This window comes from Berghia stephanieae, chromosome 8 (assembly GCF_034508935.2).
Source record: "Berghia stephanieae isolate SIO BIC M18660-M18661 chromosome 8, UCSD_Bste_1.3, whole genome shotgun sequence".
Taxonomy (NCBI): Eukaryota; Metazoa; Mollusca; class Gastropoda; order Nudibranchia; family Aeolidiidae; genus Berghia; species Berghia stephanieae.
This window is the reverse complement of record NC_088367.1, coordinates 27,518,655-27,536,105: the sequence shown is the minus strand read 5'-3', so window position 1 is coordinate 27,536,105 and position 17,451 is coordinate 27,518,655. Positions and strand designations below refer to the sequence as shown.

General features: G+C 35.8%; 1 protein-coding gene across 4 annotated transcripts in view; it reads right to left on the bottom strand.

Moving 5' to 3' along the window:
* LOC144978453 (uncharacterized) overlaps positions 1 to 17,451 on the bottom strand; it is a 106,547-nt gene that overhangs the window by 21,915 nt on the left and 67,181 nt on the right. For 3 of the 4 annotated variants that reach the window (XM_078924544.1, XM_078924545.1, XM_078924546.1), the window contains exons 3-4: positions 4,586 to 4,694; positions 3,213 to 3,386 (exon numbers count right to left, since the gene is read on the bottom strand). In XM_078924544.1, the coding sequence (XP_078780670.1) occupies positions 3,213 to 3,386; positions 4,586 to 4,683 (272 nt within the window). In that variant the 5' untranslated portion in view covers positions 4,684 to 4,694. Of the gene's footprint in view, positions 1 to 3,212; positions 3,387 to 4,585; positions 4,695 to 6,485; positions 6,681 to 17,451 lie in introns of those variants that run through there. The other variant, XM_078924547.1, reaches the window with a different exon arrangement.

The window sequence follows — 17,451 nt, the reverse complement described above, 5'->3', positions numbered from 1 at the left end:
GGGTTTGAATCCAGTAAAACACTTAGAAATTGTTATCCAAAATAACTATTGTGGCTTAGATTGTAATAAAATGATGTCTTAAAAATGATTTTTTAAAGTATCATATTTGTTTATTTCTGTTTTTTGTTTTTTTTTTGTTTGATTTTTGTTTTGTTTTTTCATTTAAGCCAGGAGTATCAATTTTGTCTAAAAAGCATATTGATGCTCAACGTTTAGGTAAAACAGTCACCCCTTCTTCCCGTCAAATGATTGTTACCAATACACATAATAATAATAATAATAATAATAATAATACACATTTATATAGCGCTCATTCTCGTGTAAAACACAAGCTCTGGGCACTTTACAATATAAATATCAATTTTAAGTGAAAAAATAAAAAAATAAAATAATAACAACAATAACAATTCATAGCCAAATCAAGGATTCATATAGAGTCAAGAAAAACAAATACAGTAAAAATGTGTCTTGAGATTCTTTTTAAAAGTAGGTAAAGACTTGCACTCCCTCAGACCACGTGGTAGTTCATTCCAAATCTTGGGGCCGAAACAAGCAAACGATCTATCACCAAATTTTGTTCTTGATCTTTTTTCCGAAATTTTCGTTTGGTCATTACATGATCTTAAAGTGTAATTTTCAAATTTACACATGACCACGTGATCTGTGAGATATGCCGGTGCTATACCAGCCAAACACTTATAAACAAGACACGCTGCTTTGTAATATGTGCGCTTTTCAATGGGCAACCAGTGGAGAGAGGCCAACAAAGGGGTTGCATGATCAAATTTTTTTTTGCCAAAAACTAATCTTGCTGCACTGTTTTGCAGTAGTTGCAATTGTTTAATAGAAGCCTGAGGCAAGTTGACAAGCAGCGAGTTACAATAGTCTAGTTTCGAAAAAATGAGGGAAACAACCAATGTTTTACATGTTCCAATTGCAATATACTGACGGATCGAACTGATTTTCTTCAATTGAAAGTATAAAGATTTACAGAGAGCAGAAATGTGAGCTGACATTTTCATTTCTGAATCAAAATAGACACCCAAATTTTTCACAGTCTTTGAAACTTTGATCTTTTCACCCCCAATCAACACCTCAAGACCATCATTCACCTTCAACTGCCCTCTATTTCCCACAATCATCACTTCTGTTTTTGACTCATTCATTTTCAACTTCTTTGCATCCATCCACTCTTTCACATCCGTCACACATTCTTCCACACGTTTCACAATATTTTCGAGATTTTTAGTTTTATCAGTAGCATAAAGTTGCGTATCATCTGCATAGAGATGATAGCGCAGCCCATGACCAGTGATGACATTAGATAATGGAGAAGTATACAAAACAAAAAGAATTGGACCCAAAACAGAGCCTTGAGGAACACCAAAAGACAATGTATGTTGACGAGAAAGTTTATCTAAAATCATAACCTGTTGCTTTCTGCCATCTAAATAAGATTCAAACCACTGCAAGACAGTCCCAGACAAGCCAAAGGTTATATTAAGTCGTTTAATGAGAATACCGTGATCAATAGTATCAAACGCCGCCGAAAGGTCTAACAATGTCAGAAGAGAAACAGAACCTTTATCTAAAACATCAAGCAAATCACTCGCAACACAGCACAGAGCAGTTTCTGTGCTGTGGTAAGAATACATATCAATGTATAACGTTTAACGCTTAGAATCTGTTAGAGGATCTTTAGTGAGAACTAATAACCCGACTGGCGGACTAAAACAATAACAAATAGCCGAATGACGTCAAATTCCTTTAATCTATTTATTTCACTACTGCCTATTCGTGAATAATTCTCAATAAAGTATCCTGATTAGACTATAAATAGTTACAGTACACACAGTTTTGTGTATTTATTGGCACGTTTCATCTACCAGGCAGCTATTGTAAGTATTTTACTTGAACGCATAACATAAATAGGGTAAAAAGTCGTGACGTCACACATTCTACTTTTCCGGTTCCAAATCATTGGAAGTGTGTGTGTAACCACTCCTCCAGAGGACTAATAATGACTAGGTTAAAGAGAAGAGCGTCTAGACCTACCCTTACCAAGCTCGAAAAAAAAAAAAACGGCATAGGACGTCGGGTGCTTGGTGAGGGTAGGTCTAGCGACCGGGCACCGCCGTCCTCTGCCGTCTTCCGGATAAAGACGGGCACGGACAAAACACTAAGAATAAAGAGAAGAGCCGCTTGACCCATCCATACCAAGACCTCGACGTCCTCTGTTGTTTTTCCCCCGAGTTTCGTATGATAACTAGTCACCCATTTGGCGGTATAAAAGCAATAACAATGAGCAGAGAGATGTCGATATCATTCACGTTATGGTTTATCCGACATGGCAGTTCGTTTTCTTATATGACTAAGGCTAATTAATATCACTGTAATGAGCGTTTATCACTCGGCTGGAATGTTGTCGCCAAGGCTCTTCATTGGACAAGCGGGATGTCAAGATGAACCATCGAACCATCAGCAAGTTGTTTTCGAGCACCAAAAAACAAAACAAAAAACAAACAAACAAAAAAAACAAAAAAACAAAAAAAAAAACAAAAAAAAAAAAAACAGAAACAAAAGCTGGAAAACATTCCAGGAACGATATAATTAGTCTGCTTCACATTAATTGGAATCAGTATTGGTGGTAGTTGACATAGTAAAATCAATAATAATAGTAGGAATAGTAATAGTAATAGCATTGATAGTCGTTGTATTAGCAGTAGTAGTAGTAGCAGTGGTGGTAGTAGTAGTGTTCTCTGTTGTCTTCTGGCAATTTCCTACTCACTTCATTTCTTGTTATTATCAACATAAGTGCCTGCTCCACTCACTTTTCTGAATTAAAAATTCACCCCAAATACCGGAGCATACTCAATGTCTCAATCGTTTATATGTTACATGTTTGTGTTGAGAATATTGGCTATAATTTAGTTTAAATGTTGGCCAACTAACTTCGCGGCGTCGTTGTGTGTTGAACCCGTGACCTCAAGAAGTCGAGGAGAAGTGGGTCTAGATAGACTAGAATTTGAAGCGACTTTTTTTTTTTTTGAGTCTAGGATAGCCCATACGGTAGAGTCATGATCTCCCCGGACTGCAAGAGTTGTCGTACCAGTAAGGTCGCGGGTTCGTATTACATCTACCCATACTTTGCGGACACTTGCTCGTAGCAACATAAGTAAAATATACAATCGTTTTGCATTTTAAAAACTTACGTCAAAAGCATCAGCCTTTTAATAAAATCATCTGTCAAACGTGGAGAGGATGATGATGAAGTTGATGATGATGATGACAAGGAGGAAGTGGAAGAGGAGGATGGTGATGAATAGGAGGAACTCGATGACCTCTTGGCTGCGATACCTCGGCAAGCTGGATGGAATACGTATCGGCTGGAAATAAAAACAAACATTAAATGAAGATTGGGTCTATAATGTAGATCATTCTTTATACGAGTATGAATCTTTATTTTAAGAATAGATTTACAAAATAAAAGAAACAAAGTTGAGCTTTTATATAGCGCAATATCCACCAAACGTGCTCAAACCGGTTTACAAGGGGTTCCTAGCCTAGCCAGCAGCAACACTTAACATGTAGACCGAGACATGTCGCCTGTTAGGCGATGTTGCAATTTTTTTTTTGTCCGACGGAGACAACGCTAGTAAGAGAATGTGAGTAAAGAGTATTTTCTATTGGCTCAACTATGCGCCGCTCAGGACTCGAACCCAGTTATTATATAGTACAAAGGGAATGTTTTGTTTAAAGTCTTATCTCGAGAAAAAATACCGAGATAACCTAGGCGTCAGTTACAGTGCAGCGCACTAAAGGATTAATAGGGGCGAAATTTATTGCTGAAGGAAAAAAATTATGGGAATCGAATATTAATTCATCGGTTGGAGATGCAATGCTTTACAAACCCGGGCACCTCAACCCCCCCCCCTCCCCTCCCCCATCCCCTCCCCATACAGCGCAGCGGTTATTCGAACTCGGTACCTTATGGGTACGAACCAAAGACACTGTACCGCTGAGTCACGCTGCCCCATATTAGAGAATATATTATGTATAATGTCTTGAAGGAGAAGAATGCAGTAACCTATTTTAGAGAGTGCTAATGCCAAGATTACATTTTCTTGATCGCTTGAAATTTGATTTTGATGCATCTGGTCTATCCCGTCAAAGTACCTTTTTGGGATGATGGATCACAATTGGTAACCCAAAAAAAAGTAGTCCTTTAGAGCCCTCGTGGCCTATGGAGCCGGAGATTATCCCGGTTTCAAAAGCGTGAAACGGACAATAGCAATTGTTTGATATCTTTTGGATAGGACACTAGTCTATCACAAAGTACTTTCCGCCAGATCTAACAGACCCAGTAACTCAATCACTGTTGGATGGACAGGGGGTTCAGAAAAAAATCTCAACTACACCCGGGATCGATCCTGGTTCCTTTGCGTGTGAAGCGAGTGCTCTACCAACTGAGTTATCTGGACCTCCAATTGGTAACCACCTTGGATTTAAACGAGCTACTATGTTCTATTTTGTGAGTCCAGTGTTTCTAAATAATGAGTTAACCTTGACTCATGATTTTACTTACGTGCAGTCGATTTTTCTCCTCAATGGAGCCGCCATGAGGACGAGACAGGCAAATATGACAAGAAGGGACAGAGGATGTGACGTCATTTGACTAGGCATGGTGGATTAGACTGGTGAGAAAAGAGGATATTATTATTATTATTATTATTATTATTATTATTATTATTATTATTATTATTATTATTATTATTATTATTATTATTATTATTATTATTATTATTATCATTATATTATTATTATTATTATTATTATTATTATTATTATTATTATTATTATTATTATTATTATTATTATTATCATCATCATTATTATTATTATTATTATTATTATTATTATTATTATTATTATTATTATTATTATTATTATTATTATTATTATTATTATTATTATTATTATTATTATTATTATTGTTGTTGTTATTATTATTATTATTATTATTATTATTATTATTATTATTATTATTATTTTATTATTAATATTATCATTATTATTATTATCATCATTATCATTATCTTTAGCATTGTTATCATTTATATTATCATTTCTATTACTATTATTATTATTATTATTATTATTATTATTATTATTATGATGATGATGATGATGATGATGATAATGATGATGATGATGATGATGATGAGGGCGGCACTGCTCAGAGAAGCGACACACGGTTACGCTGCTCTGTGTTATTTCTTTATTAGTTCCTTTCCTATTCGGGTTTATATTCTTGTGTCTCATTTCGTAAGAGAATTAGGTTCAAATATTGATATTAACAACTTCATGGAGTGGTTTTATATGCTTTTGCTCCTGATTTTCTTAAACGTTGAACTGACTTTGTGTCAAAAAAAACGGGAAACAACAAGAGAACAACGTGGCGGCAGGTATGTGTAAACTAGATTTCGGCTCCTACAACTGCGACCTGCTAAAACACCCTCATTGCCATCATTGTACATTCTACGGATGAAGAAATTATACATGATCTAAAATGGAAACGGAAACGGGCCAAACGAGGAGGAATTAAACAGTAGATTTTGACCAATCAAACCATGAAATTTGTACCGAACCTTCAAACATGCTCGGGCACAGATAATTGGTTGTTTATAAACAATAGATAGTATGCAGATGACGTCACTCAGGCCTTTGTTATTGTTTTTGCCATCCGCGTTTGTGAGTTGTTCTCACTAAACTGTATTAACCAGACTATAAAAGTTCATAGTTACACAGAGTTTGTGTGTCGGTCCGTTATACTTCCGGATGGCAATGTTGTGAACTCCTTGACCAAGCACATTCTATCTATAACGTGAATAAAATCCACGCCTCTCTGATCAATGTTATTGTTTTTATACCACCAGATGGGTGACTGATTATCTCACGATTTTCTCAATTATTTTATTAACGTCTAAGTTTACAAACAGTTTTCTGTGTTGGTTCTATTGATCAAATGATAGAACGGTGAGTGTTTTACTTAAACACATACCATCGATAGTAAAACTGTGTAGTTTGCTATGTTTATCAATAACTTCCATTGTTTACATTACGACGACTGTCTGAGAGACGTGGTTATCTTTGAGTCTATTAAACAACAATTAAGAAGACGGGGACATCGACCACCTCTTCCCTCCATCATCCTATCAATATGTGTGCGGTCAATCAGAAACAAAACCGACACACTCGCTGCTCTCGCTGGATCGCGTGTGTCATATGTTAAACCAAAACATGGCTGTCGTCATTAGACACTGATGTTAGTGTTAATCTGAACAATTTTACCCTTTTTTTAGAAGCGACAGAGACCCCTCAAAAGGGAAAAGCGAAGGAGGTGGCGTATGCCTTTACGTGAATGACAGATGGTGTAAAACTGTCAACAGAATTTCTATGATTGTCACTTCGGTCGTACGACTTACCACGTGAATTTAGTATCAACATTGTTGTTGTTGTTGTTTACATTCTACTTATCTCAAATAGTGACGAAGAAAAACAAACACTAGAATAACACACGTTGCGACTACTAATCAGATACCCGGACAGCCCCGTAATAATTGTCGGAGATTTCAACCACTGCCAACACACTCTCTCTGGACTCAATCAGCTTGTCACCTGCAAGACTCGTCACAACAACACACTTGACCTGTGTCACTGTAACATATATGACGCCTACACATCAATCTGTAAACAACCCATCAACAACTCCGACCACAACACAATACACCTGATACAAACGTATGTGTCCAAATTTTTAAAAAGGGAAACCAATTATTAAACATCAAAACGTTTGGTTGCAACATGCAATCGACTGCCTCAATACGTCTTTCGAATGTACCAAGCGGGATACATTAATGCCGCCAGAAGGAACGATTGATGAATGGACTGACGTGGTGACAAACTATATAACATTCTGTGTTGAGTCGTGTGTTAAAGAGAAAGCAATTATAATTTTCCCCAACAGCAAACCACGGGTAACAAAACGTCTGAAATTTGCCCTAAAGAAAAAGAAGATCGCATACATGAGCGGCGACAGAACCATCCTGGATTAATACCGATTCGCATACCAGCATTCACTTAACGTGGAAGATGCGTTGCTGACCGTAATGGACGGATTGAGGAAACATCTCGACAAGAAGTCAACAAATGCGGTGAATATTCTCTATGTAGACTTCTCATAAGCTTTTAACGCGATGAGCACGACCATGATGCTGACGAAACTACGTGCCGTGAATATGCCCGACTACCTTATTGGTTGATTCAGGAGTTTTCTCACACAGAGACCACAATGGGTAAAGATGAATGACCACGTCTCAGGTATGAGAGACCTCTTTAATTGCTGTCCTCGGGGTTGTGTAAGCTCCCCAATTTTCTACATCCTATACACAAATGACTGTAGAGCTTAGTTAGTTATAAATGCTGACGACACTGTCATAATAGGTCTCATAACATAAATAAAAGAATCTGAAAGCAACTATTTTAATCAAGTAAATAAATTTGTTGATTGGTGTCAGCACAATTTTCTTGAAACCAGTGCCTCAAAAAACGAAACAGATTTTTACCAACAATAGAAAAAAACGAACAAATGAGACCTGTTAAAATATGAGATGTTGATGTAGATATTGTAGATGACTATAAATACTTGGCATAGAACTAAGTAACAATTTGAATTTTATTCATCATATCGACACTATGTCTAAAAAACTAATACAAATGATGCATATTCTGTGAAAATTAAGATCCCTTGATGTCAGCAAAAAGATCATGCTGCAAATGTACAATTCCCTCATTAGGAGCGTTATTACATTTGGCATTACAGTGTGGCATGGTGGATGTGGGGTAAGGGAACAATCAAAGATAAACAAACGTATCAAAGAAAAAAAGGAAAATAATTAATTCTCCTCTGGATGGTGTTGACCATTTGCATCAAAAACATCTAATTAAAAAAGTTCTTTCTGACATTAATAACAAAGAACATGTGCTGCATCAATAATTTAAAATGCTCCCATCAGGAAGAAGGTAGTATGCTCTCGCACACTACAGAACCAACAAATACAAAAGGACTTTCGTTCCTTCTGCAATTAAATCAGTAAATTCTGCATAAGTCTACATAATTCTTCACAATGTATTAGAATAGAAGAAGAGAAATAGAGAGAGGGGAGGGATAGAGGAAGAAAGAGAGAAGAGAAGAGAAGAGAGAGAGAGAGAGAGAGAGAGAGAGAGAGAGAGAGATAGATAGATAGATAGATAGATAGATAGATAGATAGATTGAACAATGTGCGTATCTATGTGTATGCATAGTTGGGTGTGTTGACGCGCATAATATGCTTATGTATCGATAATATTAAAGAGTCTGTTATATATATATATATATATATATATATATATATATATATATATATATATATATATATATATATATATATACATATAACAGCGGCAGGTGGTCGAACTCGGTACCTATCGGGTACGAAGCAAAGACCGTATTTATTTATATATGTATATATATATATATATATATATATATATATATATATATATATATATATATATATATATATCTCGTATATATATATATATATATATATATATATATATATATATATATATATATATTGGTGGTCGCTGCGTTGTGTGGCCTTGAGCAAGTCACCTCGCCCAAGCTCAATTTGCGACTCTGCACTGCGGCTGACGCCTGGGTTATTCCAGTCTTCCCTTTAAATAGACCCTAAAGACACATTTCCGCTACGGGATGAATAAGCGGAATTTTTAAAAAATTATATAAAAACTCAAAATATATTTATGTATAGAATCTAGTATTTATGTGTGTAACTTTTTTATTTTGGTTGTATAATATGGAAGAAACAAAATTGAAGTCACTCGGCTCCTTGTTTTTGTTTTTGGCCGGCGGTTAATTATGAGTGGTTCTAGCAGTTGCACATCAAATTTACACTTCAACTTATTTTATATATAATATAATATGTATCACTAATTCTGACATGTCTGAAAGATCAGGATGAAAGGAACTGCGTGAGTATGTGCGTGTGTGTGCGTATGTGTGTGTGTGTATGTGTGTGTGTGTGTGTGTGAAAGAGAGAGAGATAGATAGATAGATAGAGAGAGAGAGAGAGAGAGAGAGAGAGAGAGAGAGAATGCGCGCGTGTGTGTGCATGTACTCATGTTATAATGACATTAGAGAGTATGATTAGGACTCAAAATATATTTATGTATATTATAGTATATATGTGTGTAACTTTTTATTTTGATTGGATAATGTGGAAGAAACAAAATTGAAGTCTCTCGGTTCCTTGTTTTTGTTTTTGGCCGGCGGTTTTTTATGAGTGGTTCTTGTAGTCGTACTGAGGGAGAACCGGGATGCATGTGGTTTTGTGTGTTGGCTCGTTGTGTCCGCCTGGTGGATGTTGTGAGCATTTTGAGACAAAAGTATAGCATCAATCGTCATTCCTCACATGCAGAAGAATGGGTCGGAAGAAAGAGTGTGAGAGAGAGAGAGAGAGAGAGAGAGAGAGAGAGAGAGAGAGAGAGAGAGAGGGTCTTTATTTTTTTAAGGAGGTTGGGGAATAAAAGAGATAGTCGGGAGGGGCAAAAAAGGCAAGAGAAACATAGAAAAAGGAAGAGAGAGAGAGAGAGAGAGAGAGAGAGAGAGAGAGAGAGAGAGAGAGAGAGAGAGAGAGAGAGAGAGAGAGAGAGAGAGAGAGAGAGAGAGAGAGAGAGAGAGCGGTGTGCATGAGTGCATGCATCTGTTGGTATGTTTACCTACATACGCTCCACCGCCCCCATCCCAAAAACAGAACAACAAAACGCGTTAATATGTAAATTTAATAATCCAATCTCATTGTGTGTAACTTTACTGTAATTTAATTGCATGTTATGCGTATAAAATTTATTACTATTTCTAACATAAGCGTGAAAGAAAGAAAGAGAGAGAGAGAGGGGGGGGGGGAGAGAGAGAGAGAGAGAGAGAGAGAGAGAGAGAGAGAGAGAGAGAGATTGAACACAATCTGAGGACCTTTGTCTTTCTGATGAGGGATATCAAAGCACAAGCTTTCCATCTAATAGCGTGTTACAGGAAAAAAAAAACAATAATAACATAATATGGAGTATGATGAAGATGGTGATGGTGTTATAAGGGAATGGTGAAAGAGAAGGATGGTAATGGAAATATTAAGAAAGTTGTGATGATGATGATGATCATCATCATCATCCTGTTGTTTTTGATGACAATGATGGTGATAATGATTACAATTGTTATTAGTGGGCATGTGTGTCCGTGTGTATATATTATGGCATATATGTCTTCATAATATTGTGTTGTTTTAAATGTGTAACAAAATGACAATTTGCCACTATCTTGAGGACATGAAGACATATTATTATTGTTATTATTATTATTATTATTATTATTATTATTATTATTATTATTATTATTATTATTATCAATATTATTATTATTATTATTATCAATATTATTATTATTAATATTATTATTATTATTATTATTATTATTTATTATATTATTATTATTATTATTATTATTATTATTATTATTATTATTATTACTATATTTATTATTATTATTATTATTATTATTATTATTATTATTATTATTATTATTATTATTATTATTATTATCATCATTATTATTATTATTATTATTATTATTATTATTATTATTATTATTATTATTATTATTTTTGATTTAAAAATCATGATAATAATAATACACGATTTGATTTTCTCTTGTAAACTTCCATTTTTCAAAATTATATTTCTCTGTTTGTTATTATAAATTTAATCGTAAATGCATCAAAGATTCGTAAATATTCCCATAAATTCAAATAAATGAAAACTTCGGAAAACTAAATAAACTTTTTGATCCGAGCAACCTTCGGATAAACAAAACAACAGAATATTTATGTTTCTTTTGACACATGAATAAAGCATTCTTGAAAAAACTCAAGTCATTATATAATACCGGCGGGTTGGGTCTTGTCTAACATCGGTAGTTGAAATGTCTGAGTGCCGATTGAATAAATAATAGATTGTGTAAAAGCCTTTACTTAACTCAATTAAGTTGCCGAGCTCGTTCAAAAGATTTGTTGTAATCGTTGACAGCTAATCCTATTTGTGATATATTCGCCCGGCCAAGGGGTCGATGCGATACCGCTCGGTTCTCTCACCCCATCAATAAATCACTGGGTATGGGTCTGATTTGGATGGTGTAGGCGTATGTGATTGTTTTGGGGAGGAAGGGAGGGGGTGGGTGGGAGGGGTAGGTTTGAGGCGTTTGAAAATAGTAATCAAATTTTTGGCATGTTCATCAATTTCTGTCTGTCTTCAGAATGGGAGAAAATTAGAAAGAATGTATTTATTGCAAACTTGTTAAATACTCACAACACGCGCCAGCGGAATATAACGTGCCAACACACAAAACTATGTGTAACCTTGAACGTATGATATAGTCTAATTGATATGATAATTTAGTGATGACTTATCATTAAAATGGCTGTATAAAATCAATTGAAAAATAGAAGAATGACGTCAATTTATGCACGTTAACATATCATATGATGTTTGTGTTATGTAAACACATATGTATTTCGAGAGTGTGAATAGCGTTATGCGCATGGCACCCATAAGGTCAGATCAAAGATAAACTCCTGGAAAGGTGTGTAAGCCTTAACAATAATATCAGACAACACAGAAAGAAAAGTTCTCCAGGGCAACGTCTAAGGTATCGAAATAGAAGAAATACGTTTATTGAGGAGAATAAGTTTTGTTTCTCTAACTTCGAACATCCGAAATTTCATATAAATCATTTTATTTTTTTTTCTTTAACTCTGTCCTTACCAACCAAAGGAAAATCGTCACATTCGTCACGATGCAGCCCACATTTTATTTTCTTATTCTGATTTAATTTTGTTTGAGTTATACCTATATAAACTCAACACTGTGTTGTAGAGCTCATTTTTCTGAACAAAATATAGAATATACTCGTTACAATCTGTTTGAAAAATCTATTTTTGTGTTGGGTGAGTATGAAGTTTAGGGTAAAAATTCTGAAAATAGCTGGTAAGGAGAGAGAGAGAGAGAGAGAGAGGAGAGAGAGAGAGAGAGAGAGAGAGAGAGAGAGAGAGAGAGAGAGAGAGAGAGTAAAACTCAGTTTAGTCCATGTGCTTCATCCATTATTGACACCATGGGTTATAATAAATATCATTCCACCCATTCCTACTTTTGTGCAGGTCTAAATACACAAGTTGTTATGGGCTCGTTGTTCGAATGGAAACATTCTCTAAACAACGCCAAATAGAGTCCATTCCAACAATGTTAAAATTAAGCCCATAATTGCTTTCGGTTATCAGACCTGCAAATCAGTATACATTAGTTCTACCTCTTCCTACTCATAATGTTATCGTTTCCACACAAAAAAAAACCAGTAATAATAACTAAAAAAATGTAACCTCAATTGTAAAGCCTTTTATTTAACTAAAAAAAAAGAGAACAAATGCTATCATTTTTTTAAAAAAGTCAACAACAAAAAAACAAAAAACAAAAAAAAACACACACACACAAAAAACAAAACAAAACCAAAAAATAAGTAAATAAAATAAAATAAAACCCAAACAGACTTGATTTTTTATTGAGTGAATGCATTATGTACCAAATTCATTCCCTTGATTGGTGGACAAAAAATACTGACAAAGACCTTTCCATACCGGCTGATTTCAATGTTGTGGTTTGTTGTATTTATGAATGGTTTGATTTCATGAGTTTTGTTCACACTTAAATACCATCGAGCCCTAAAGAAAATATAGTGTTTACATGTCTGCCGTTCTCTGTCAACGGCTAGGTACTCACTCATCTTACACCCTTGTGGAGTTAGATAATAGTTTTACAGAAAAGAGCCTTTTCGAAGGACTCAACATGTTACGGCTAACAGCGAGACTCAAACCAACGACCTGCTGGTCCGGATTACTGTCATAGCACAAAACTATAAAGCCACATAGAAATATTGATTTTGTATCTTATAATCAGAAATAAAAACCAAAATCGTTTGAGAAGTATCAAAAGAATAAAAGATTGATCGTACTCTTGCCTTTTAGAGTGCGAACTTTGGACCAATAATGATGATAACAATCATCAATCGTGATTATCATCATCATCATCATCATCATCATCATCATCATCATCGTCGTCGTCGTCGTCATCGTCATCATCATCATCATCATCATTGTCATCGTCATCATCATCATCATCGTCGTCGTCGTCGTCATCATCATCATTGTCGTCGTCGTCAACATCATCACCATCATCATCATCATCATCATCATCATCATCATCATCATCATCATCACTATCATAATCGTAGTGGTTTGTTACCACCAATTCAATGACATTAGTCTATCATCTTTTTTTCCATACCCATTGTTTCAGATTGACCATCAGCACATTTTTTCTTTTATTTTCCCTCTCCTTCTCTGCGTCGTCCTCGTCCTCCTCTTTCTCCTCCCCCTTAACCTTCTCCTCTATTTAAAATTTAATTTAGATTTAACATTTAACATTTAGGACGTGACATGACGTCTGTTATGCGACATACAATTTTTTTTTCGAACAGAGACAACGCTGTTAACAGCCAGGTACTCATTTTACACCTGAGTACGGTGAGAGAATGTGAGTAAAGAGCCTTTTCCAAGGACTCAACTATGCGCCGAGCGAGGCTCGAATCCAGGACGTTCCGATCCGAAAGCGAGTGTCATACCACAAGACCACATGGCCTCCTTCATCCTCGTGCTCCTCCTGCTAATCCTCTTCTTCTTCTTTGATCTTTCTTCTTCATTCATCAATATCAATATCCATTTTTGACATTGCTTGCCTCACCAAGAACGGTAAGGTCAAATGACCCATGAATAGCTTACGATAACAAAGGAAGGACCGACAAGAGTAATGTCCCTTATCCTTTGTTCCGTCCCTTGGGAATCGGATACAATCGGGTACAATCGGGTACTACATCGTCTTCTGATGATGTCATAGTCAAAAAGAAACTAACCCCACAAAGGAACAATACGTCATATCATTTCCGCTTGCTCGCATGTTGCACGTGTTGTTATTATTACCTCTATGTACTACACCAATCACTTGAGTTTGTACACGTTTGGAGCGCGGTAGTTGGTGAGTTCGATGATTGAATGCAAGCGAGTGGTGGATAGCTCACACAGTAGAGCCACGCTCTCCCCGGCCAGGTAGAGTTGTGGGTTCGAGCCCCCATCGCCGCCGCGAATTTTTAAATTCTCTATTGTCTTCTGGCACTTTCCTACTCACTTCATTTCCTGTTATTATCAACATAAGTGCACTTTTCTGAATGCAAGCATGATTGTACTTTTATAATTTACTCTGATTTCATGGTATCACAATATTGTTGCTTATATATTGTTGGGTTAAATGAACTCTGTCTCTAAATAATCAATAAAAAAAGGTCGCCACATTTTTTACGAAAACGCACTTCCGACTGGTACCTTCCATACTATTCTGAATTTGACTTGATGTGCTATTATATAATTGTATTAATATATCAATTCATTATGTTATGCGGTTCTTACTATATTATTGGAGATTTCTATTTCGTTCCGATTTCTGCCTTAGTCACTCTAGAAAATCACGTTATTTCAATTTGCCCAGAAAACTTTTTAAAAAAATAGATATTAATCAAATTAAATTATCCTCAACTTGACAAAAAGTTACAAAAATGACACTTCAAAAATAGTCTCGTCAAAAAATAGTTTTCGGAGTAGAGGGTAAGCTTAATATAAGGATATTTGAAACAATGGTTTTCTTGATATAATGACAGAAAAAATGTTTTCAAAGAGGACAACAGATATCTGTACTCTTTATCAACTAATCGGTTTTGTGGCAAGATAACAAATATTTCTCTAGTTTATCTAGAATTGTCCATAAGCAAGTACCATGGCTGTGTTATCTTCATTATTGTCCACAGACTATCAACATGGAGGGAGTGGGGCAATCGCGCAGATGAAGCAGTTGAAGATTCGAGAGAAGAACTGCCCTACGTCACTGATCTCCCCAGGAATGAATGGATAAAACTCAACAGAGCACGGGCTAACCTTGGGAGAAGCATGAAAAAGTGGGGGCTCGTCGAGACCAGCTTGTGTACAAGTGGATGCCCAGAGCAGACGATGGTGCACATCCGTAAAGAATTGCCAGGACGGTCCTAGCTGCACTGATCATGATCTAAGGGTCTGCTCCCCAGAAGATGTCGTGGAGTGGGTTCGGTGTTGGAGCGACAAGCTATGATGATTACTTTGACGACCTACCGTATCCACAAATCCTTTCCCCACTCAAAATCTGTCTTGATCTTCGACCAAACTCGTCACAATGCAATGCCTGAAATGCCCTGCCTGCGTCTTTTTGACGGCTCCTGTAACGAGTGCAAGTCAGCAACGTAACAATTGGATTCAATAGTCTGATGTTACGTTGCCTAGCAACGGCGGTCATCGTGGTTAAAAACAAAGAAAATCGGTACTTGTTATTCTTCATCCTCGCTAGAACTTTTCATATGTCTTGTGATCAGAATGTGTAAAAGTCAAAACATGATCAGATTTATAACATTTTTTCCTCTGGATACTTTTTTTTTTTGCTCGTCGGAGAAATGTTTCATAAGGGCGTCCGCAATTATCCCGATAGTTTTGAGCCAGTTACTAAGTTACCATGCGTCATTACGAGGGAAGTGACGTTACGACTGTTGAAGCGTATATCCCACTGTCGTTAGCCAGGACCTGGAGCCATAGCCTGTATGCAGCACTCATTGGATCGGACTGGTACAGAATCAAGAAAGCTTCTTCCCCAGTTCAGACGAGACGACGACATCCCAACGAATCTTGTTCTTTCAAGTCGACCTCTATGTCATAATCATTGCCATTCCCCGCTCAAATCGGAATTAGCACCTCTTCGCACGGCGGACACAAACAATATGGAGAGAAAGAAAGAGAGAGAGAGAGAGAGAGAGAGAGAGAGAGAGAGAGAGAGAGAGAGAGGTGGCGTATGAAGATGAGTTTCAACATAACCCACGTATATGTCAGTATATTATCCCATTCAATTTGATAAAAAATTGCGAGGTTTTAAAAAATAACAGAATGAATTTGTTGACATGAAGAATGGCTAATTCTGTTGAATATCAAAATGTCATAGTGTTAATTGTCTGATGCAAATAAAGGTTCAGAAAACTGGTTTTCTACTTTTTTTCCAGAAGTTGTTTTTTTTTTGTCAAACCTCTAAACAATCCCAGCACACTACCAAAAACAAATAAATGATTAACAAAAGGATGTTGTTAATAATTTTTAAAAATCAATCTATTATCAACGATACGCCCTTACAATATAAGTAATTGTCCTGTCGTAATGAAAACAAAAATCTTGAATTTTCTCACTCCCCTCCTGTCTATAAGTACGTATGACTAACAGTACCAGTCCGAATTATGTCGGGGTGAAACAGATATACTTCCCCCCCCCCCCCCAAAAAAAAAATAACCACCAAAAAAAAAACAAACAAAACAAAACAACATCAAACAAACAAACAAGCAATCAAACAAACTAACAGCAAACAAATACAAAAATAATAGAAAATAATATGATTCGAAAGTGAAAAAAAATGACCAGAAATGTTAGATTTTAGTTCTTTTCTTCTAATAGATTTTATACAAAGTCCTTGATAAGACAAGTACACGTAAATGTAACTATTTATAAATTCAATTTTAACTATCTAAACCAACCGACAAAATATCTTTTAGATGCGATTGGTCACAATTTAACGAAATCTAAAAAAAAAAAAAGCAAAAACAACTTTGAATTCTGTATCATTGCGCCCATCGCCTAAGCCCCCCCCCCCCCACCCCCAACCCCCTCCCCCCAATCATGATAACGTCCATCAAACTTGCCGTTTAAAAATAAATCAACGATACAACATTCGTACTACGCCAAACTACGCAGTCTGCACATTAAAATCAATAAGTCAAATGAATTTGATGGATAGACGTCTAGATCATTCAAGATCTTTCGCCATTTCGGCCATCAAACTTTTCACTTAAAAACATTATGCCTTTTTAAATACATTTGTACCTACTACTCGACTTGGGCCATAGCTGGCGGTAGTTTAGATCCACTATTTATTAATCTTAATATTAGTATTAACAGTCCTTATAAGTTTAAGTTCTAATAAAGGTTCAATGTTTTGGTCACTTGCATTGCTTGTCATGTTCAAAACCTCTCTTTGATGCTTTGCGTCCCAATAGTTGGTAGAACACTCACTCGACAAGTAAAAAAAAAAGATTGAATCCGCACATTGAGTTGATTTCCC